General features: G+C 44.7%; 1 protein-coding gene across 1 annotated transcript; it reads right to left on the bottom strand.

Annotated features, from left to right (window-relative positions):
• Positions 1–560: 560 nt before the first annotated feature.
• On the bottom strand, positions 561–23,348 carry NUP85 (nucleoporin 85). The gene is made up of 19 exons (XM_082211068.1): positions 23,210–23,348; positions 20,349–20,442; positions 18,502–18,664; positions 18,067–18,137; positions 17,172–17,215; positions 16,089–16,158; positions 15,675–15,796; positions 14,920–15,054; positions 13,523–13,645; positions 11,997–12,128; positions 11,503–11,609; positions 10,767–10,850; positions 8,666–8,731; positions 6,918–7,069; positions 6,720–6,837; positions 3,705–3,805; positions 2,344–2,495; positions 1,526–1,612; positions 561–756 (listed from the first exon to the last, which is right to left on the bottom strand). The coding sequence occupies exons 1-19, from the start codon at positions 23,240–23,242 to the stop codon at positions 655–657; spliced, it is 1,956 nt and encodes a 651-aa protein (XP_082067194.1). The 5' UTR covers positions 23,243–23,348; the 3' UTR covers positions 561–654.
• Positions 23,349–25,103: the final 1,755 nt, after the last annotated feature.

The raw sequence follows: 25,103 nt of genomic DNA, 5'->3' as shown, positions 1-25,103 counted from the left end.
TGCTGCCAGTTAATACTGTAGGGTGTTCCCCACACACCCCACCTCCTAGAACTCAACCGCATAGTATTGTTTCTCTTAAGAACAATAGTTAGAATAAAACCAGATCCTTCAACGAAGCAGAAGGATCCTGTGATTAAATAATGCTCAGAGTTCAGGCTGGCTGCTACTTAGGAGATGGGGGCTTGGATGAAAGTGGTGTGGTTTATTTTAAAAGCTGAGCTGCACAGCTACATTCAGTGGAATGAGGGGAAAGCAAGGATGCCGAAAATTTTCTGTGCCTGCAAATTAGAATTACAAGCTGCTTCTTGGGTAAGAAAAGTTTTAAATAATTTTTGTTCCTCAATTCTGCATGAATGGAGATTTGGGTTGGTTTTAGATTATCAAATGGACTAGATCTAGATGTTGATTATTAGGTCACTTTAGGAGGTTACTTACCTTAAGTAATCTTAAGTTGTTGAAGTCTAGGAGAGCAGAAAGCTCAATTTCCATTGAATTCACTGGAGAAAGGAATTTCCTCTTCCACTGTTTTATGTTACAAAAGGCAATTTTAAAAAGAAAAGTGCAAAAGATGACATTTATTCCTAGAAAAAACAGCCATGATATGTACAGTAAGTAATTGACGCAAAGTTTGTGAGCCGCTCCAATAAAGTGATCTCATGATTCTTCCAATGTGCCTTCTTTGACAATGGCTCGTGCAAGGTTTCGTGCTAGACCAATTCTCAGCATTTCCACCTTCATGGTCTCAGCATCATCCTCCTGTAAACACAAAGAATCTTACGAGGTCACCAATTTGACAGTATTTAATGAGGCCAAGCCCTGCCTTTATCTGCCCCAAACTTCATGTCAGGTGTAAGGCAGATGTGTGTGGTGGTCCGAAATAGGCCAGAGGTTCCCATCCCTGAAATATGCTAATCTGCTGTCATTTAAACTGATATTTTGTATGTGAGCTGCAATTTACACATTACTAAGCATTCTTTTGTCAGCTTATTTTATGGCTGTTGGGAAAGAAACCGCTTCCAGTTAGTCTGCATTCAATATGTGGAAGCATCTTTCAAGGGGCTATGACTACAGTCACAGAAAATAGGATTGCATGGAACCAAGTGTCTCGGTTTCTTTCTCTTGTTCTAAAATGGCTAAGTTCCAACCTGCTAGAAACAGCTATATATCATGTAACTTGCTATGAATTCTTCCATTTTTCTACCTTGAGACCAAAACTTCTTTTCATAAAACACTCTTAGGCTACGGGGATCCGTAGATGTTTCCTCTGCTGTTTCAGCCTTTTCTCAGGTCATTTTTCTGAGCCCTCTGCACTTCTCCAAGGGCTCAAGGAAAAGGACTAGGCTGCATTCACACATCACGGTGAAACATAGTTAATAAGTTTGTGAACATGCAGGTGACTCCTGCTTTATTCCTTCTCCAAGGAGCAACAAACCAAGGTCCATGGCATAGTGTTATCTTATGAACCAGAGACCGATTAGTTTCCCTCCAAAGTGTGATATGAAGCCAAGGTCTGGGGCAAGATTACCTGGAGCTTCTGGTTTTTCGATTCTGCTGCCATCACATCTTCCAAGCATTTCATCAGTTCGTATGTCTGTTCAGCAGAGAATATCACCTGGAGGAAAACAGTAGTTACCTTCATACAACTGCAATTTCTTCCAGCACTTATTTACTGGAGGTGGACTTTCAAGTCGTTGATGTGTGGCAGGTCATGCATTTAAACGTGAAAGGTGTAATCTCAGTGACCAATGAGATTAAAAAGCTGAATATCTACACTTTGGTTTCCTCAGCCTGGTTGTGGCTTTTAGGAAAAGTGTTGCAAATTGATGGTTGGGTGCTGTAGACCAAGGCCAACTGATTTCTGTAGAGCACCATTTCCATTTTTGTCCAACTGAAAAGGATTCAGAGTTAACCAGCTTACTGAAATAGAAGCCCTTGAGAAATTGGCAGAGAACCTCAGGGGAAACTTCATGACTTACAGCTTAGTATCAAGGTTAACTGAACCCATCTGCAGGAACGCTAAAGCTCTTTCAGTAATGAGTCTGTTTCTTTGAAGAAGCAGATGATCAAAGAGGAAGGTCACACATCCATCTCCCCTGCGAACACTAGACGGAGTTTTAGCAATTACACAGAGTGCAGTTGGCTGCCTATATGCTGCCACTGTGAATCTTCACAACCATACAGCTCTGGAGCTCTCTGGGCTTTTGTTGAAAGCTACTTGGGGTGGGAGCACAGGGTCACATGCTTCCCTGTCAAGTGATTAGTTTTCCCAGGAAAGTGGGGACATTCCTTAGACCATTACCACCACCGGCAGGTATTTCTACTGTTCGGAAATATCACACTTGCCTCTTTCTGCTCCAGGAGCGGAAGTGCATCAGTCAGTAAGGTCATCCAGAAGGAGCAAGGAGCAATACGAGCTGTCATCAATGTCAACAGCAGCTTAGCCGCTGCACAGAACCGCTTCTCGCCATACATCCGATGAAATTCCCGGTACTTCCCTGTATCCAAACATTAATTCAGCCCTGTCACATTTTTAGGGTAGCACACCGTCGGCTTGCAAAGCCATTTCTTAAGAGTGATCCATTAAAACTGCATTATGGCCACCTAGCATCTTGGTCGTTTAGGGAAGCTGAGATTTCTGGTGGCGATCCAGTAAAGGAGGCAGTTGCAACCAACAACTACTAACATTAATTAAGCCCCATTCATGTCAATGGAACAAATCATGATCAATTGCTACCGAACTGTTTCCATAATGCACAGCAGGCTTTGCCAACATCTGGTGCCCTCCAGATATTTTGGGCTACAACTCCCATCAACCCTGCCAGTCACCAGGATGGCAAAGGCTGAGAAAGAGAGAAAACAATCCGTACATCTCAGGGAGCCTTAAAAAAGTATTTGCAGCTATTGATGCAAACTGGACCAGCTTTTAAAGCCCTGAAAAATCTCACCTTTCATTGAGTAAGCAAAAAAATCTTATTAAGACCTTAAAGTTTTAGAGAAGCTAAATAAGAACATGAAAACACAGGCAGAAACTCAGAAGTTAAAGACGGTTTCTGTTTTCAATTTCACCCTGATGCCAACTTCAGCATTAAATGGCTGCACTTCTGTATGCAGGGCATTTGAAAGATTAATTTATCTAGTTTCAAAGTGCCTTCAGGCTGGGAAAATGATTAGGCTGTGTCACATTCCCTCTAACTATTTCTGTTAAGAAAAAGAAATCAGTAGTTACATATTGCCAGATCGAGCCACGTTATCCTATTTATTAGTTCCCTGGAATCCTTGAAACCTCCACTGGATTATCAATAAGAAAACCTCAATTCAATTTGCCATCACACTGATGCAAGGCCCACAGAGGAAGGATCCGTTCCTGTGGTTGTCTGAGCTACAAGCCAGCAACATTAGTGTTACCACACCTGGAAGCATTTGTTTCCTGTGGTTTTTAAAAAAACACAATATGCCCTTTGTGACGTAAAGAGGAAACGTCTTAGAAAGTCTGTCTAGTTACTCATGATAAAACTACTGTTATGTCCTCCAGCTAAGCAAGGCTGTAACAACTGGTTTCATGGTTGTTCCGAGATGTGGAATTTGCACTGCTTCACGAGTGCACTGCAAAATGAATTTCAGTCCCCTTTCCTCAAGTGGTGGTGTCATCGCCCAGCGCACCATGTCGTTCCTTTTCAAAAGAGGCTGTAAGAAATAGCTCTCACCAAGAAATGTCAGTCGATCACTAAGCAGCATGGATGGTCCCAAGTTGTCAATAAGATCCAAATCTGAAAAACAGCCTCTTTCACAGTACTCCTTCAGAAATCTAGAGGGGGCGGAATAGGTGGGAAGATTATTACCACTTCGAACCATCAACGTGTACATATTGTTACTTCATTTCAGCATGCCATCTTCTTACAAGCAAGTATTCTATAGACTCAAAACCTGCTGTTGTGAATGGAATTGCCTCCTGGAATTGAGAACAGTGCTTCTTAAACTTCTAATAATCAAGTCATATGTATTCCCCTGAATTGAACGGAGAGGCACACTTCATTCTTAACTCTTCAAATTAGCTTCATTTTTTAGAAGGCCTGCCTTCAAAGGAACCTTTCCTCCATCCCATGTTTCTTCAGGAGTCACTGTTTTCAACACACAGCCTGAATGGAGAAACTTTACAGACCGAGCGTCCTCTCAGGGCAGCTAATTCTGCTGGCTCTCTGAGCGATTTGGAATGAGCCAGTCATGCCTGCTGTACAGCCAAGGCAGAATTCTCCATCTCAACAGAGGCTGATTAGAAAGAGGCAGAGCCAGGGCAGAGTGCTTCCCTTTTTCTTTTTCTCCTGGCATACCAGCAGTTGTAGCAATTTGGAAATGACTGACCAAGAAAGCACCCTTCCCAAAATGGACCTATGAGAGCTTCTTTGTTATTAAAGATGAAGTAGTGGAACAAAATTCCAGAAAGCAACCCTCAGGTAAGGTATAAACCAGGAGTCGGCAAGGTTTACCTTGCCTGGGCCGGTTCACTCCAGTGGAGATCCTTCTGTGGGCCAGATTGCTGTGATTTCCGGCTTCGGCACAGACACGATTTCCAGCGTCTGCGCAGATGCGATTTCTGGCGCTGTGGAAGCGAGTCCCTGTGCCGTGCTGGTTTAGTGCAGCACGTGGAGGCTCACCAAGTGGGCGGCTCGGTTCAGGGGCAGCTTGTGGGCCAGTTAAATGACCCGGCCCATGGGCCTTAGGTTTCCTACCCCTGGTATAAACTATGAGATGACTATAGTTTTATCCTTTTACCCAACCAAACCCCCTCAGGCAGGAGCAGCAAATGATCTTTAAAAGCTTTTCCGATTTGCTTAACCAGGGGTCAGCAAACTTTTTCAGCAGGGGGCCGGTCCACTGTCCCTCAGACCTTGTGGGGGGCTGGACTATATTTTGAAGGGGGGGGGAATGAACAAATTCCTATGCCCCACAAATAACCCAGAGATGCATTTTAAATAAAAGCACACATTCCACTCATGTAAAAACACCAGCCAGGCTCCACAAACAACCCAGAGGTGCATTTTAAATGAAAGGACACATTCTACTCATGTAAAAACACACAATTTCTGAACCATCCGCGGGTCGGATTGAGACAAAAGCATTTCCCCTCAAAGTGCGGGCTTGCAAATGGGAACTTGGATTTGCCCTGAGTGCAGTACTTTGTCTCTCTCAGTTTCAGAGGAATTCCAGCCTCAAGCTACAGTCATACCTCATGTTACGTTTTTTCAGGCTGCGTCCCGCAGCGACACGGAAGTACAGGAAAGGGTTACTTCCGGGTTTCACTGCTCGCGCACACATGCCGCTGAGGGTTGCGTTCCTTAATGTTGCGAACGGGCCTCCGGAACGGATCCCGTTCGCAACCAGAGGTACCAGTATACTTCCCTCTTTTTTTAAAGAGCCAGTTTAACCCCCTGGGTGTAGTATTTGAATGCTGATTGCTGATTGGTCATTAGCATATGCAGGTCGCAGCTTGGAAATGGAGGTACTGTAGGTATCTCACAGCCTAGCAAGACTGGGACCCCTTTCTGTGTGCAGTCACTCTCTCCAAATGGTGCATATGACTTCCATTGGAAGGAGAAGCAACACAGTATTGACACTGTATCCTGTTCTGGATTAACAGCAATACTCCAGAAATACAGCTCAGAGTTCCTCACCCAGTTGCTCTTGTGTAGAAGAAGAAGAAGAAGAAGAAGAAGAAGAAGAAGAAGAAGAAAGGCAAAGGTCCCCTGGACGGTTAAGTCCAGTCAAAGGTGACTATGGGGTTGCAGCGCTCATCTCACTTTCAGGCCGAGGGAGCTGGCATTTGTCCACAGATTGCCTTCCAGGTCATGTGGCCAGTCTAACTAATCTGCTTCTGGTGCAACAGAACACCGTGACAGAAACCAGAGCGCATGGAAATGCCATTTACCTTCTTGTCACAGCAGTACCTATTTATCTACTTGCACTGGTGTGCTTTCAAACTGCTAGGTTGGCAGGAATTGGGACAGAGCAACAGGAGCTCACCCCGTTGCAGGGCTTTGAACCGCCGACCTTGGGCAAGCCCAAGAGTTTCAGTGGTTTAGACCATAGCGCCACCCCCATCCCACTCTGCTCGTGTGCAATGGGTGCTGAAGGGCTATGTGCACATTAATGCTGCAATACCTTTTGATAGGGACGCAGGTGGCGCCATGGGTTAAACCAGAGCCTAGGGGACTTGCCGATCAGAAGGTCGGCGGTTTGAATCCCCACAACGGGGTGAGCTCCCGTTGCTCGGTCCCTGCTGCTGCCAACCTAGCAGTTCGAAAGCATGTCAAAGTGCAAGTAGATAAATAAGTATCGCTCTGGTGGGAAGGTAAACGGTGTTTCTGTGCGCTGCTCTGGTTCGCCAGAAGCAGCTTAGTCATGCTGGCCACATGACCCGGAAGCTGTACGCCAGCTCCCTCGACCAATAAAGCGAGATGAGCGCCACAACCCCAGAGTCGGCCAAGACTGGACCTAATGGTCAGGGGTCCCTTTACCTTTTACCTTTTGTTATGTGCTATGCAGCTTACCCCTCTTTTGTGTAAGGGACCCTGCCCAACCCACCTCTAACATGCAGGTGCAAAAGCCAATTCTGGACGAAAGCGTTGGTCTTCCAATAGCCAGGTTATCCCAAGAAGAACCTTTAGATCTCTCTGCTGTTACTGCTGCTGGACAAAATGGCTCTCCCCTTAAGCAAGACTTACCTGTCTGATATGAGGGTAGCAAAAGCGGCATCCTTCGCTCTGATGCTCCAGGACAGGGCAGAGCCGAGGCGATTGTTCCGGACGGCTTTCATAGCCATGATCTTACAGATGCTACGGACTTGGGAGGGGAGAGAGATGCACTCAGTAAATGGTGTTTATATGAACAGATTACAAATATACATATATATATAAAGGTACCTTGCTCGGTCATCATTCTCTGCTCACAGATCCTCAGTATTTTGAGGGCCTTATGCTCTGTGTCCAGAGGGATCCGCTCAATATGATGCTCCAAGTACGCTCTGCCAAATTCTGGACAATGGTCAAAATAGTCTACTGCAAGCTGCCATAAGCTACAAAGGAGAAATGTGAGAGACTGAATAATTCTTTTCAAAAGGCAGTTATCACAAAATAACTTACTGGAAGCCATTTCACAACAACAGCACAACACACAGACCACGAGCCAAAGACTTGTCTCCACACATTCTGCGCACAAACTCTTTCCAGCTTTTCCTTTTCCAGAAGCTGCCCTCACAGACCCTACCAAGCTCACAGGGCAAACCAAAGTAGGAGCTTTTCAAAACGAAAAGCTAAAATGGCGGCATGGAATTCTGTGGGAGCAGTCTCTGAAAAGAAAAAAGTACGCTCGACACTTTTCATGTGCACTTCCTCCCCTAGATCATCGTCCTTAGTCCATGCAGTGATACTTCTGATAAAAAGAATGAGAATTTGAAGTATAAAAATTCTGGCCTTTGTGGGTTACGAAAGTTGTGAACATGAAAAGCCTCATATTCCTTAAAATACTCGGTAAAATCTGAAGTCAATGAAAACTGTTTAAATCTTGAAATATAAAGTTAATATCCAGATATAGTTACTTGTACCATGTCCCACTAAAGAAACTACTATTTTATTATGTATTAGAAATCTTGCCCGGGCTTTACCACAAAGAGCAAGGACCAGTTACAACCATTTATAAATATTTTTTTTAAAAAAAATTGTAACCATTTAATATCAGTTAAAACAAATTACAGTTTATGTATGGAACTTAAATTAGTCAAGATTACTTTGCAGTGTTTATTTCAGTGGGACTTAAGGCTGCAATCCTAAACGCATTTACCTAGCTAGGTATAAGTACCACTGAATTCAATAAGGACACTTCTGAGTAGACATGGTTCGGATTGCACTGTTAGCCACAATTAACTTTAATTGAAGCAGATATATTATGTTTAGAAGCCTGACTCCCAAGTCTTTGACCAATTAGGCTTATCAATCAATCACTCAAGCTGAAGAGCAACTGCAGTCAGGCTCCCATATGCTCAGCTTCAACAGATGAAAATTAAGAAATGCCTTGAGCACACAAAAAAAGAATTTGGATTTTTGTCTGGATTGCTCCTCTACTCTACATTGGAATCCCTTATGCGAGGAACATCTAGAGTTCTCACCAGTCTGAAATGCAACATGCCCTGCAAGCTTCTGGAAAGTAAAAAATTGCAAGTGAAACATTTTGGTGCTCAAGCTAACATGAATGCATGTATATTAAAAATTACAGGGCACTTGCAGTAGGGGAACCTTATGTTAGATTAGCTTTGGGTTTAAAACGGCTTTTACTCTTCTCTAGAAGCCATTTGATGGTAACTGCTATTCTAAATATTACCCTGGCCTCTGTTCTTTAAGAGAGTGATGATCTAATGGGCCGTTTTCTGTCCTGTAAAATAATATACCGGTAACAACATACAGTACTGTATTTTAAATTTGTAAGAAGAGAGGTGGTGTTTAGAGTAGCACTTATCATCAAATGCCTTAAACGACTGTCATGAGTTTAATACAGCATAACCAACCCTTCCTGATGTTTCAGAGTCTTACTATTCTTTTTCTTCAGAACAGAATCTCTCCTCCTGCTTCACAATACTATAACGTATTTTTTTTAAAAAAATAAACAAGATTACTACCTATGATGAGAGAAGAGTCCAGAAGCATATTCCAGCAGGAGGTATTCACGCATATTGGAACCAAAACTAAAAGAAGAACACATTATTTAAAAATTCCCATTTCCATGTAATCACTTCCACTGAATTTAGGGCTGCTCCGGCTAGTCCTTTTGTTGTCAAAGTTATTAAAACCCGTCTCCTTCTGTGTCAACATCACTTCTGCACTGAAGAGTAGTTCACATACGTTTCATATTCTACAAATAGTGAAACAAGAATGAAAAGGCGGACAGAATAATCACTAATTAATGGCAAGCACTGAGCTAACCCTAATCAAGAAACAGCTTCTGTTGTGACTTTCTCCCTCCTAAGGTAAAAGGTAAATGTTGGGTGTAGTGAAGGGTTAACCTTCTGTGCCTCGAGCCTGAGAGGAGGCGCTTACAAGGGAAGTAAGCCAGGACATGACGAAAGCAGCTTGGAATGCTGTGAGCTGAGTGGAAAGCGAAAGCAGTCTGTTGCCTTGCTGCAAGCAGAGAGAAAATGCAGCTTAACTCAGATGGAAGTTGGAGTTTGTAAATACGCTATTTTTGTGCCAATAAAGAGATATTAGGACAGAAGAAACGTTTGGGACTCATTCACTGCTCTTTCGACACACGACCGCTGTGCAACTTTGCTAACTGCTAATTACTTTACGACCTGCAGAGACTCGCAGGGGGAAGTGTGGCTGGACGCCGAGCAATAAAGCACTAAAACTATCAAGAGTAAAGGGACCCCTGACCATTAGGTCCAGTCATGGCCAACTCTGGGGTTGTGGCGCTCATCTCGCTTTATTGGCTGAGGGAGCTGGCGTACAGCTTCCAGGTCATGTGGCCACCATGACTAAGCTGCTTCTGGCGAACCAGAGCAGTGCACGGAAACGCCGCTTACCTTCCCTCCGGAGCGGTCCCTATTTATCTACTTGCACTTTGATGTGCTTTTGAACTGCAAGGTTGGCAGGAGCAGAGACCGAGCAACGGGAGCTCACCCCGTTGTGGGGATTCGAACCGCTGACCTTCGAACAGCGCCACCCACATCCCCTTCTCCCTCCTCTGTTGCTCCCCTTCCCAATGATGACTGACTTACATCACTTAGCTGAGGAAATAGAAAATGGCAGAAACTGTTATGATGGACCCTTTGTCACTTTAATTCTGAGTGATTTTCTCCCTCCTAGAGAACACCAAAATCGCTCAGAATTAAAGTGAAAAAAGGTTCATCATAATGGTTTCTGCCATTTTCCCTTTCCTCAGCTAAGTGATGTAAGTCAGTCATCATTGAGAAGGGGAGCAACAGAAGGTTGACTACATTTCAGTCTAAAGACCAAGTTACACTTCTCTCCATCACTGCTTTCAGGAAGGGAAAACGAACAAATTAAAAGTCTGCATCTGTGACTTTTGTAACCTTCCAAGATGAATGCGTATGTAGAAGTATAGTCCACATTTAAAATCCTTTGTTCTTGACTAACAACATGAACTGCTAGGCACTATGATCAAAGCAATTGGTTGTGGAAAAACCACAGCAGTTGTTGGACAGGATGTAACAACAACCTCTACCCCACACAAAAAATATTTTTATTCGAACAAGATTCTAGTGGGAGTTTAAGAGCTTAACCATCCCTTAGGGAGTATAACAAAGGCAGATGGATTTGCCCTGCGATATTCTGTCATATATGTCACAGCACTGCTGACGGTTCCAAAAGAATAAGCACTTTAGATTCATTTTGTTAGTAAGAGCTGGTAGAGTGAAGTGTCTCCAGTTCATTAAACTGTCTTAGGCAACCTTGTGTACTCTCAGTCTCAGATATGTAAAACGATTAATAAAATTGTAATTTAGATGAAGTACTTATAAAATGCTAAATAAATGCCAAGCATTACCATAAAAAGGGAAACTTAAAACTAAGTAGTTTTTAAAAGTAAAGCAAAGACATTTAAGAATCATCTTAGTTATTATCTGACAGATAATAAACATGTTTGCCTTTGAACTGCCGGTTGCCACAGGATTGCCAAGGGACCTCTCAAACACCACACTCACAGGGATGGCCTGACCAATGACAGATAAAACGCAAAAACACTAAGGAAGGGTAACTCACTAAAGGTTGTGTGACTGGAGAAGATTGCAGTGATCCAGCAGGTCTGTCAGATGGGCTACAAACCACCAGTTGCTCAGGGCAATGCTGTATATACATGGAGTAAAAGGGAGGGAAGGCAAAATGATAATTTAACACACAAAACTATTTCTTTGGTCTCTGAAAATTGACAAGTTTCCCCCAGCCCAATTTAGCAAACGTTATCGCACCTAAGAGAATCTCATTTTCTCTGTGCATGCTTTTGCCACGAAGCTCTTAGCTTCGCCAGCTCTTCGTTTTTATTCCCGTTTATGCACCCACCACGATGTTTGCAAGAATCTATTTGGGCCTTAGAATACTTAGGATATGGACTTCCGGGAAGGCCGCTAATGGCAACAGAGCAAGGGCCTTAACCTCCGGGAAAGGCTCAATAGTCAATAGGGTCCTTGGGAGAGCACAAGGGTGCTGTGCACCCCAAAAGAAGCCCCAAGGGGAATTTGGGCGCAGAGCTTCGGCAGGCAGATTTGCAGGCTCTCCTGTCCTCCCCGCCTCAGCGAAAGGCAAGGGGCGGGAAGGACGGGATCGAGCAGCAGCGCAAGAAGCAGATTTTGAGCCCCCGACAAGAAGCCTCAAGCTCCAGGCTGGATGCTGTACCCTACTCTGCAAGAATTCATTTGGGCCCTACAATACTTGGGATACCGGACTGTGAAGCTGATGGAATTCTGGCCAAACGCTCTCAGACAAGAATGGCAATACTCACCTGCATTCTTTAATCACTTGGTGGATATCTAATTCAAAGGCTGCCAGCAAGATGATGTCTAAGGGCTCCGGGCTGCTTTCTGCTCCCAGGAACAGGTCCATGCTTGACTGCAGAATACAGAAAGGAGTAGGGTTTACTCAACACCGAGGATGCTCACTTTTCCTGGTCAAGGCAAGCACAATTATAAAATGAAGGCCCTCTTTTGATCAGGTAGGATTTGGTACAAAGTGTGGTGGTTTTCAAAAATTTGCTACTTTAAGCTTCTCATGAGTGTCGGTGGCAGGAAGGGCAGCTGGCTCTGTCTGGGATATACCCAGTGTACTTGAGCATCGCTCACCCACAGTCCCAACACTTCCTCCCACTGTCATGAGCTAGAAGGCATGGCAAACTGGGTGGAACATAAGGACATGACTGCCAGCTGCTTTTCCACTTGGGTGGCCCAAAGGTTGTGGCCGGCTCTACTCTAAAAGTGATTCTACCCCCCCCCCAGTTACCTGTGCGTAGAGATGGAGTTCCACATGCTTCACGGTAGGGTGGCAGTACAACAGCCGGGTTACCAGAAAATGGTACCAATTAGTCATGAGGTCTTTCTTCTCTAAAATGGCGCTCTCATCTCCCACCATGATCTTGACGAAGAAAAAACAAACCCCTTCAGTGCTCCCTCCCATAATCCACCATCTGCATTTGATCAACTATGTTCTGTTACAGGTGAGTAGACTGAGAAACCCGTTTTTAAGTTCTTCGCGCAGCACGGGTAGATCTGAACCACAGAGCTCCTGTTTATTTTTAACCTGCTTTGTCCATTTGCCACCTCCTCCACGTCTAAATAAAGCTTCATATAATTGGGCTGTTGGGGTCTGGAATGCGTATTTGCCAATCTTAGGATTCTGGTAATAGCCCACAAGCCTAGGCTGCTAGGGCTCATGCTAAAGAAGTATAAGATTGGGTGGGTTGAGGAAGAGCAAGTGATGTATCTGGCTGGAAAACACAGGTCATCTTGTCTCAAGAACCTGGGATCTAGTATTTCCTTGGGCACCCCAGTATTCCTTCCAGTCTGGGGGATTGTTAAAAGATGCAACTGAGCTAACTCTATAAGGCAGTTGTGCCAGAAAGGGCATGAGCAAGCTCTCCTAGCTTTCCCCCTTCTGTCACAGGTGTTTCTGATGTTCCGAAACTAGGTAGGGTAGCCTGTTCTGGGTGCAGCAGCAGCAGTGTTAGCTGTACTAGCAATGCAAACTTTCAGCAGAGAGCGCCGCTTAATAAGCAGCCCCAAATTGTTACACCCGAGAACATACATGATGTTGAATCATCCTCTGTAAGGATGTTCATCCTCAGTAATGATGTTCAGCCTTAGTAAGAACTGTTATGGTTTTATAAACCACTTCTGAGAGTCTGTCATTCCTCCTGGCTTCAGAACAGGGACCCAATCAATGAAATATGCCGTATTTTTCGCCCTATAGGATGCACTTTTCCCCCTCCAAAAATGAAGGGGAAATGTGTGTGCGTCCTATGGGGCAAATGCAGGCTTTCGCTGAAGCCTGGAGAGCGAGAGGCGTTGGTGCGCACCGACCCCTCTCGCTCTCCAGGCTTCAGGAAGCTACCAGCAAGCCTGGGGAGCCCGGCGGGCAGCAGCCTGTTCTGGGGGCTGGGGAAGCTCGGGCTTCCCCCGCCCCAGCCCCGCGGCTGGGGGGAATTTTTTTTTTTAATCCCCCCCCCAAAAAAAACTAGGTGCGCCCTATGGGCCAGTGTGCCCTATAGGGCGAAAAATATGGTACCATCCATACACAAACACTTTGTCCTAGCCCATTTGTTGGGTTTATGACTCATACAAACGAGTGAAATCAAGATATTGTATTGACGTATTGGTGACTCGCCCAAGATCACCATATGACAGAAAATTATATAGCCAAACGATTCAAGCTCCAAATGTCTTCAATGCAATTGCAGAACCTATACCCCAAACTGCTTTAAACTCAGTAATGGGGTCAACCATAATATTTCATTCTTCAATCTTACCCACCTTGCAGAGGGTTTCCATGTGCGGATTAGAAGCAAATGTCCCATCCTTTAGGAACCGTTCGCATGCCTCATGCCAATGCTGCCATTTTAGCTCCATCTCTGTCAAAGTCTGGGTGTTGCTAGGCTGGTAAGGAAGAAACAAACAAACATGCAATTTGGTTTCCTCTTTCCCTAGTTTTAGATATCTCTTACACTATAATTTACAGTGCTTTCAAACAACTCTGCATGAACAGGAAACTTTTTGAAATTTTGTTTTATCCAATGAAAAGGGGCACACATGTTGGAACGCCAAAACAGGCACTGTACCATTAACCTTCCTTCTTGGGATGGAGAACAACAACAGGCTAACGCTCTGGTGACAAGCACCTCTGTCAACATTTACATAATCAATTTCATTCATGTTAATAGAACTGCCTTTCAAATATGTACTGCACTCCCCACTCCCCTCGCCACTTCTGCATCCAATGTCTGGAAATACGTAAGCCCATATCTGAAACCCAGAAGCAACTCTCTTCTTGAAGGTGCACCAAAGATTACACAACTTTTTCACAGAGACAAAATAAACCTATTTCCTACAACAATGAAAGCAGTATGAAAAAGAATGACCTAATCCTTGTCAGTGGCAGAAACAACATGCTGCAGAAATTCCCCATTTCAACCTTCAGCGTTGCCAAGGATCTCAGGTAAAGTGGCTGGAAAAAACCCGTTCGGAGACCTTGGAGATTTCCTGCCAGAGCTCCCTCACAGTGCTGAGCTGTATGAACCAATGGTCTGACTCAGAAGAAAGCAGATTCATATAATCAAAAAACAGGCACACGCATGAACTGCTAACACCAGCAAAGCAGAACGTTACCAGGCCTTCTCAATTCCATAAGCAAGAGGTGTGCTCCTAATAAGCAGTGCATGTATTTGTTTTAATTAATCTGTTACAATTATTTTTTTCAGCAGACAGCTGTTGCGTTGTATTTTGTTTGCATGTTTTGCACACGTCACCCCGGGCTCTTCTGAGGAAGAGTGGCAGGTAGGGCTGGGCAATATTTGGTTTTCAACGTTGTGATATATCAGCAGCTAAATAGTGCAATACGCTGATATACTACGATGTCTGGAATGTATCTCGGCTGCTTCTTCCTCCCTACCTTGGGGGGGTTGGCTTCCTCAAAGGCACAGGAAGATGGAGCCCAAGAACCTTCTCAGGCTCCTTCTGCCTGCCTGCGCCTTTGCCATCTGCACGCAATTTGAGCTGGGAAGACATCATGGCTCCCTGACCACTGCAATGTATTGCCAACGCAAAATGTCTGAAACCGGTATCATGATCTGAACGCCAAACCAGTTTCAGACAATTCGCCAAGTGACGGAATAAACAAACCGCACTGCACATGAGAAGAACATCTTACATACACAGAGCACAGGCATCTTCTTCATCAACTCGTCCAAAATTTTGCACATCCCCACTGAAGTGGGATTAGTGTTCGCTTCCTTAGAAAGCAGTTGTCGAGCTTCGTCCATCCGACCTTGCAGCACCAAGATAGTTAACTGCAAAAGCAAAAAGCAAGGTTTTTGCAACTGAGTTGAACCCCAGAAAGCACCAACATGTTAATACTAACATACTAAATTGATATGCATGCAGCTGCAGTGGCACACACAGCAGCTTATGAAAAGTAAGCATCCTAAAGAAGGGACTAGCCCAATCGACCAAGCCATGAAGTAGCACGAATGTAAAGGACTCCTCTTCCTACCACAAAAAAACATGCTGCCATTATGCAGAGCTGGCCGTGCGTCTGTTGTTAGATAGAACATCGGCATTGATACCTCCAGCTTCACTCTGCACCCAGAGTGATCTATCGCAATCACAGAGCTACAAACTACTGCCTTGCACTCAAATCCCTTGTGTGTATCTTGCTGGGGAAAGGTCTTGAAACATCAGCTCAAAAAAATATTATTGGTACATAGCACTTCCAGCTTACATTGACAGATGCTTAACATGTAACGGTCTTCCTTCCTCATGATGATTCTGTTTGATTTAAACTAAAAAGATCTCACACATTTCATAGAAATCGTTCCTAGTAGCCCTTTATTTTTGGTTCAAACTAGGTTTCTTTCTGGGGGGGGGGAGTGAAGCAAATGCTTTATGGCTAAGAAAATTCCTCACTCACCGCATCCCAGAAGTTTTTGTGTTTTGCGGGGCTTTCGCTCCTCAGAACATCGCAAAGCATGTTGTCCACATCACACACATGAAGACGAACCCAGTCAAGGAGGTGACGCAGGAGAGAACCAGCTGCAAAAAAGATATTTGTTTCTGCGTGGTGTAGTGATTAAGAGCAGTGGACTCGTAATCTGGTGAACTGGGTTCGCTTCCCCGCTCCTCCACATGCAGCTGCTGGGTGACCTTGGGCCAGTCACACTTCCCTGAACTTTTGAATGTTTTGGAACTCGAACGGTCTTCCGGAACGGATTACGTTCGAAAACCGAGGTACCACTGTATCTCTTGTTTTTTTAAAAAAGCGACCTGCAGATACTTCCAACACAAAAAGCATGCCATTTTGACTTCATTTTAGTCCAATTTTCACCTGGTGCTGCTTCGATGAACATGATTTCACAAAGATTCCAGATCAACTCCATCGCAGACAGAGTGGACACCTGAGGAAAACAGACGCTAATTTAAAAATGACACGTGTTGAGCTTGGAGTCAACTTCACATGAATAGGTTAGCTACAGCTTTTCTTGAGCAGAGGCAGCTTGGCTTCAGGGATCTATGTTCTGGTAACCTCAGGGCTCGGCTGCTACAATGCACTCTACGTGGGGCTGCCCTTGGAGAGAGTTTGGACGCTGCAACCAGTGCTGAACGCAGCAGCCAGAGCACATACTACACCAGTTCTTAAAGTTCACCTTGTAGGCATGAATCTGAAGCATCCCTTCCTCCCTCTTTTTCCTGGAGGTGGGGAAGTGGTTCATCCAGAGGTTTGTGCTTGCTCCTCTGCTGTCTTGAGTACCTCTGAAACTCAGCATTGTGTTACACAAGACCCTATGCCTCTTAAGAGGCAGTCTCAGTGGTGAGAACAAGTTTGCATGGCTGCCCACCAAGAACAGCAAGTGGTAGCATAGGATATCACTTCAGAAGATTTTGCCATGGTTTATTAGTATCTGGCTGCTTCCACAGGCACTAAATATCTCCTTTTTATTTATTTATTTTTAAATACAAAGATCAAACTACAGTGAGTAATATCCTGTGCACAACTAGATGAACTCCACTTTACAGAATATATTGCAATACTTTAAATATATTGCTAACCGCTCTGTGACCTTCAGATGAAAGGAGGGACAGAAATTTAATAAATAAGAATACAGCTTAGAACTGAGTTTATGACAGGTTGCAGTTGCTGACAATGCTAGTGATAACAATAAGTTATCACAGCACTTGTTTTTTCTGGAAAAATTCTGTCAGTGCTTTATTGCGGTGGTCTGCAACCGAACCCGCAACACCTCCAAGGTAGGCCTGTATTTCCAAGACAATTAAGCAACAAGAGAAGTTGGGATTCTGACAGAATCCAAAAAACTAATTGAATAGAAATTAGCACTGCTGCAAAGCTCTGTGGCAGATGCTAGCAAAAAAGTTATTCTCAAATGTCACCAAAAAGAATTATTTAGGTTACCTCAGTGCTGTGTTGCATGTGTATTGCTGGGTCCTGTGTTGAAACTAACAAAAGAAAAATATACAAGTCAGGGTTTTCTCCTTTTTCTTAGCTCTCTGAGCCAAAGAAACATTTACACTCCAGATCTACCATTCTGTATGGAGAGACCAGTATAGTTGTACCTCAATTTACAAACTTAATCCGTTCTGGAAGTCCGTTCTTAAACCAAGGTGCGCTTTCCCTAATGAGGCCTCCTGCTGCCGTTGCCCTTCCACCGTTCGGATTCCATTCTTAGACCGAGGTAAAGTTCTCAAACCGGGACACTATTTCCGGTTTTGCAGAGTTTTTAAACCGAATTGTTCTTAAACTGGACTGTTCTTAAACAGAGGTACCACTATACATTCTTCTGTGTACTTAGTTAATTAGCACTTCATCAGCTACATTCAAAAGGCTGTAGTTCTTATTCCTGTGCCAAGGCCCCATCACCTGAACCTTCTCGGCCCCAGTGGAGCCTGGGATTCAATAGATTTCCAAACTGACTTCTTGTAAGACCAGCTCAATTTCATGAGCCATTCAGACTACTTGCTTATTGTTATCATCTCACAAATTATATCGTACAGACCACTTAGTAGTGTAGCTCACTGAATGAAGAGCATAGATTACAAAATCTACATATAGACCACAATAAAAATCTCTAAGCAGTTTACACAAAAGTGTAAAATAGCGTTTCTCAAAATATAATCAACAAATCTCAAAAACAAGTAAGACGTAATAAAACTGTTTAAAATCAACAGAATTTATAAACAAGTATACACAATAAATTCATACGTTTGGATCAGCTTGCCAAAACAAAAAAATACATATATTGTGGACTCAAGTCCACCCCATTTCACATTAACACTGTAGGACAACTTACTAGCTAACTGATGAGAATCTTCCATGCTGGCTCTTATGACTGAGCGGTAGTTTTTGCTCACTCGAACCAACCTGACAAAAGTAGAAGAGTCTGATTAGAATGAGTTAAAAAGAAAAAAAATATGGCCAGACCCTTTCCAAGCACCATACATGAGCTTGGAAAGCAGTATGAACTAAATGTACTCTCCGTTGCCACACTGGTATCCCTCAACATTATTTAGGGTGTTACATCCCTCTGGTAGACAGCAAGTGAATTCATGAAAATAGCAGTGGCTACAGAAGAAACATTCAGATTAAATAAGGTCAATATGCTGAGGCTGCAATGCTATGCACACTCACTCTCATAAGGTTTTGTTGCAAATCAACGAATGAATCACTATAGCACACTGCCCCTGCCTGGATGATCTCAGAACATGAAGATTTTTAGATCACTTACTGGGCAGTCCTTGACTTCCCAAGCTTTTCCTTCTCGTCCTTCTGAAGGCCGACAAAGATCCCATGTGATTCATTGAAAAGCTTCCTCAAAGTCTGAGAGTATATATCTAGATCTTTGCGAACAACGTAGACATAGGGGCAGTCAGGCCTTTTCTCTTTACCCTCTGAAACAAATCACATAGAAGTTTTAATACAGCCAAACACCGTTAGTTCACCATGGGAATAATGTGCGTATCAGCCCCACAACACAGTGGGACACGACAAAAAACGCTGAGGTTATTTGGGTGAGTATTCCAAAGTAGTTCTACATTCCCTCTGTTCCATGCAAGCTCTGTAAAGGTAAGGGCGTGGATGCTTTTAACACACACTCTTGTACTAGTGTTTCGTTTCGTTTATAAACTGACCTCATTCTTGGGATCTTTCTCGCCATTATTTATATGCTGGGGGGGGGGGAATCTTACACCCTTGAAGCTTTGTGTAGGATGTTTTTGAGGGTGAACTCATATTTCATGTGGGGTGTTAAGCCAGGATTACTGGGCCACGCCACTGCCTCAGAAAAAATGTCATTTGGTGAAGTTTGTGTGCCATTTCTGATAATCTCGCAGGTTTCCTAGAAGCACAGTCTGAAAACTACTGTTGCAAATATCTGAACAAGGCTGCTGTTTAATTCATTACACTTTGTCCCAGTGATCTAGCAAAGAGTTCAGAACAATGTTCATGGGATTCCAACATGGGCTACCACCTAGGTGCTGATAGGTTTGCCATTCCTATCTTAAAGCATATAGACCAGGGAGGGGAGTCTCAGGCCCAGGGGCCAAATGTGGATCTCCAGATTTTTCTATCTAGCCCTGTGGACCTTCCCCAGGCCACCTCTCTCAGTCCCGGTGACACATCCTCTGCCCAATTTTGCCTCTAACCACAAGACACTTGTGTCTTGGGCTCTGTCTGCCACAAGGATGCCATCCTTGGCAACTTGCCCATGGAGAATGTGGTCCATGGACTGAAAAAGGTTCCCTAGCGCTTGAACTAAATTAAGCCATGTTAAGTGTTGCGTACATGTACCCAGGCATTTTGAGTCTAAAATTCATTAACACAGCCTGTGCTGAAAGTTCAGTGGGCATCAGGAGGACCACTTAGCAAGTCTACTTTGAGGGACAAAGAAGGGGCGATTGTAGTTGAATGCCAAAGTAGTTATAGATAATTATTGAAAAATTAAACAATAATCAGGCAATGATCTTTAACCAGTATTCCCAGTAAGATTAATAGCAGCAATGTCTAAAACTATAAATCTCTATTTCTGTGTCCTTCTGTTCTCTCTCTCACCTTTATTCTAATTAATCTCTCTTCCCTCGCTAACTCTAACCAACTTTTTCTGTCTTGGGATGCTCCTGCCCACCACATGCAATTCCACATCAACACTCTGCTAGAATTAAGGCAGGGGTGGGGAAGGAACCTTTTTCAGTCAGAGGGCCACATTTCCTTCTGGGTGATCTTCCAAGGGCCACATACCAGTGATGTGCGGGGCCAAAACCAAAAGTAGATGCAGCGACAAATGACAACCTCACCTTTGTACCGTCTGCTAGTGTCTACAACACTCAGACATCCCTCTCTAGTCTCCACCCAGGGAAGCAAGAGAAATCATTAACTGAGTTCAGAGATGCATTCCTGCCACGCAGAAATGCTTGGGGATGGTTCCAAGGGCCAGATAGATAGGCCCAGAGGGCCATATGCAATCCCTAAGCCCGAGGTTTTCCATCCCTGCACTAAGGCATTATATCACCTTGTGTGGGCCTATTCACTACTATTAATTCATCAAAAACATGCACATTAGTAACAGAGGTTACCAACCTGTTGATCCAAACAATGTTTCACACACCAGCATCTCCCCAGGTCCCCACTCAAAACATAACTGTTTCTTGTCAGAATTTATTTCTGGAATCAGCTGTTTGAAACAGAAGGAAGGAAGGGAATTAAGACAGGCAAATATGGTAACAATGCTGAAATCAAAACACATCTGTTACGAAGTACACTTTTTTAAAAAAAAACCCTGCAACTTAAATTACAGTGGTACCTTGGGTTACATACGCTTCAGGTTACAGACACTTCAGGTTACAGACTCCGCTAACCCAGAAATAGTACCTCGGGTTAAGAACTTTACCTCAGATGAGAACAGAAATTGTGCAGCGGCAGCAGGAGGCCCCATTAGCTAAAGTGGTACCTCAGGTTAAGAACAGTTTCAGGTCAAGAACGGACCTCTAGAAGAAATTAAGTTCTTAACCTGAGGTACCACTGTACATATACTGACAGCAGCAAAAGCTGGAATGAAGAGAGTGACCCTCTTCTGAAGAACATCTCACAAGTTCTATCCATTAAAAAACACACACACCCTTACATCTTCAATCAACACCAAACCCAACTGCCTACTACGATCTTGGACATGCTTGCTTGACTTGCCATGTGATATCAGTCCCAGCTAACATGGCCAACGGTCAGGGATGATGGGAGCTGTCGCTACTGCTGGGCTCTGGGCTCCAACCCCTGAGCTTGAGGAACCCAGTGGTTCTCAAAGGTTGTGGTGCGCCACACTAGCGTGGAAGGAGAAAATGAGATTTCATGGGATTCTTGTATTGAATTTTTTTCAGATGGAGCACCATGTATGACAGGGGATATGAGAGGCTTGGTAGCTGTGTTGAACCAAAGTGAAATGTTCTGGAAAGCCTGCCAATGCCATCTTGATAGTCAAGATAACCAGCCGAAATAATGAGCAGCTGCTGCAAGAATGAGCTCATATATGTTTATGTTTCCTTGCTTTGATATATGTTAATTGACTTGCTTTGATGCTGTGCTTATCTGTAGTCCTTGAGATGCTGGGCTTTAGGCCCAGAGAGGGGAGAGAGAAGCCTTGGATAGCTGCCACATATGGCCTCACTAGCCAGCTATGATGGGAGGTTTGGGGCAAACGGAGTATGCTGCTTTGGGAATAAGGGTTGTATAAACATCTGCCTGAGTGCAGACAAGTCACGGCAAGCTCTCACTGCTGCAGTGTCCATTCTGCATCTGTAATGGCAGTGAGGCCTGGCTGGGTGACTTACTGTAAACTTAACTCTTTCTTATAATAATGCCTGCACCAAACCACTCCCACGAGCCCGTCTTTGGACTGCGGTATCAGGACAGTAGTACTCATCAAACAGAAAAATCCAGATGCAGTATTAAATCACTGAGGTTTTTTTTTTTTACAGAGGCATTAATCACCAAGACCCCTGTAGCTGATCTGAACTTGGTTCTAGATCAGGCTGTGCACGTTGTGAATTTCATCAAAGCAGAACCACTAAAAACACAGTTATTTGCTTGATTCTGCAAAGGCATGGAACCAAAACATTTCCTGCACTTGGAGGTTTGCTGGCTGTCCCGCAGAGTTGTTTTTAATTAGGTGTTGGAGCTGAAGAATGAATAAAGGGAGTTTTTGGAACAAGAGAACCCATTGTACCACCAATAAAAAATTTGGTGTGGTGTAAGCAATTTTCTCTCTCGAAAGTATGGCTCAGAGAAAAAAATTAAGAGAACCACTACTCTAACTACTCTGCCACTGGCACTCCTTGCCTCCCAGGTACACCAGCCTGATCCCATCCACTGGCCAAAGGAGTGCAGGTGGGGAGCTGGCTTCCCAGCACCCTGCCAGAAAAAGCAAACTGGCTCCAGCTGCCAGCTGCCCTTAAGACTGCACAGCTTAAGGAGGCACAGTTTGGTCAGTGGCCAAGCCTTGAGGAACAGGGTCGCCGGTTAGGATTTTGTTTGTTCATGCTTTTGATGTTATATGCTTCTTTGGCAACAAGTGGATGGAGATGTGGGGTGTAAGGTAAATACAGTGGTACCTCGGGTTAAGTACTTAATTCGTTCCGGAGGTCCGTTCTTAACCTGAAACTGTTCTTAACCTGAAGCACCACTTTAGCTAATGGGGCCTCCTGCTGCCGCCGTGCCACCGGAGTCCGATTTATGTTCTCATCCTGAAGCAAAGTTCTTAACCCAAGGTACTATTTCTGGGTTAGCGGAGTCTGTAACCTGAAGCGTATGTAACCCGAGGTACCACTGTAGCAAGCCTCTGAAGTGGAGTGGTTGGGGTCAGGCTAAGCATGTGAATGAACATCCTCCACACAGACTCCATGAAGCTCACTGCGCAACGGCCCTATTCCTCTGCCAGGCCTACCTCACAGCGCTGTTATAACTGTAAAATTAAAATGGGGCTGGGGGAAGAGAGCCACAGCATGCTGCCTTGAGCTCCTTGCAAGAAAGGCCGGAGACAAGATAAAACTGGCCCTGTCACGACGTTATTGCCTCTGCTCACTTTGGAGAGGAGGTTGGTGGTGTTGGTGGAGGAGGAAACTTATTAAACTTGCATATTCCGACACAAAGGCGAATGGAGACAGCTCAGTCAGTAGAGCAATCTCAGGGTCACGGGTTCGAGCCCCACGCTGGGCAAAAGACTCCGGCATTGCAGGGGGGTCGGTCTAGATGACCCTCGGGGTTCCCTTCCAAATCTACAATTCTCAAGTTCCTTGCCCATGATCGAGAGGGCGGGGGAAACCCCAAATCGGAGCCTTCCGTTCCGACACCTGCAGCCCCACCTCCTTCCCCGGATCCCATTTCCTTCCACGCGACCCACAAACACCCCGAGCGAGCGAGGGAGGGAGGGACACGCTTAAGCGACGCACAGTGACCGCAGGCTCCACGTCCAGCTCCTCCATGCCGCCCAGCCGAGGCACAAACTCCCGCTATCCGCTTCTGCCCTCGCTCCTTTCCCAGCCTCGAGCAGCCGCTTCCTCGTCTCCCTACACAGCACGGAGCCAGCTCAGCCAATGGCCATGCCTCTCGTGCGCACGCGCACGGGAGGACCCCGGGGTTTGTGGGTTGCTGGTTTTTTTTTGCCGCCTCTTTTCGACCCCTAGAGATAGGAAACTTATAGAGGAGCTCGCCTCTCCGTTTACAACAGCGCCTTAGAGAGAACTTCCTTTATAAAGCTTCTTCCCCCCCCCCCTGCTCCTCTTGCTCCTCAGGACTGAAGAGAAAGCTGACGCTAGAGAAACATCAGAGAAAAATCAGGGCTCTTTCTCCACCGCTATCTCTCACGTCCATTCCGGGAGCAATGCAAAAGCTGACGCGGAAAGGAATCTGCTGATGCAAAAAATTCGTAATTCTAGGTTCCTCCTCTTCCAAATTAGCGATGCCTCGTTCTCCCCTTGGGGGCTGTCATCCAAGCTGCCTGTAGAATTTTCATTTAAATTGTTTTTATTTGAAACCTAACTTCAAACCCTTCAAAATCCAATTCCTGCTGCTCTTTCGCATATCGTCTTCCGAAGACTGAGGGAGCTGGAAAGGGTCCGGGTTGAGGCGCCCGGCTGTGCTCGAGAGACAGGCACTCTGATGGACCTCAAAATTAAACGGCGCTGATTCGGAGAGCTAAGTCGACTCGGCGGGAAACTATATAAGTGGTTGAGGCAGCAGCGCCGCGAGGTTGGGGTGGTAGAGCTGCAAAGAGCGCCGTTAGGGTAGTCGTGGCAGCAGAGAGGAATACTTTTTGCAGTGCCCGCTATATGTTGGGCTGCAAAGCTTTCACTTGTCCTTGCAGTTCTTCCAATATATATTGGAACTGCAATATCTGTCTAATCAGTCGTGGACTCCCTAATACTCTGTGCCCAGAAACAGCAACAACAATTTGTTATTTAAATGCTGTGCATCAGACTGGGTTGCCCCAGCCACTGTGGGCGGCTCCCAAGAAATACATTAAAAACACAATAAAACATCTATCATTAAAAACTTGCCTAAACAGGGCTGTCTTCTGTTACCGGAAAAATCCGAGGGCTCCCATGGACAAAAACAAAGACACCAACCAGGTTAACTTGGAGCAAAACAGCAGCCTGTAGGCTTGGCCTTTATTGAACTGTTGCAACAGGGTGTTCCCCTTGCTTGCAAGAGAGAGGAAAGACCCAGAAAGATGGTGTGCAAGACCTTATAAAAATTTTTGAAATTCCCATCTTCTAGGTCAAGCCCACCCCCAGAAACATCATGCATACATTACAGAAAGGAGGGGTTGAGGGAGGAGTTGTGGTGGTAACCTGAGTGTCCTGTCACCTGGCTGGTTCCTCCTTTCCCCCTACCCATGAGTCACTTCCAGGAGACAAAGGGGAGTTGGCAGTTTCCTGCCCCCAGAGGGAAGATCTGATCATTGTCCTTTGTTTCAGTCCATGCTGAATCCACTCCCATATGCAAGTTCTTTGTGATCTTGATGGTCTTCTGTCTAGGACCATCAGGGTTGACATAGCAACTGGGCAGGGCTCCTGTGGATGTGCTGGGATGGTGAAGGGATTATGGCTGACCAGAACCAAGCCACCCCCCTTTGATAGTCCTTGTCATATGGAGTAAAACAAAAATGGAACAGTGCAAATCCGATGTATGGTTGATTTTTCTATGAATTTATAACAGAAGTGTGGCATATGTAGTGTGTGAGTGTGTGAAGTTTGTACAAACTGAATGATTGGGGTGGGGGGTTCCTGCTACACTTCTAAAACTCAAGTAGTTTTTTTTTTCTTTACATCTGACAGGAAGGTA

This window comes from Podarcis vaucheri (assembly GCF_965113315.1).
Source record: "Podarcis vaucheri genome assembly, chromosome: 2".
Lineage (NCBI taxonomy): Eukaryota > Metazoa > Chordata > Lepidosauria > Squamata > Lacertidae > Podarcis > Podarcis vaucheri.
This window is presented reverse-complemented; position numbering and strand designations above follow the sequence as displayed.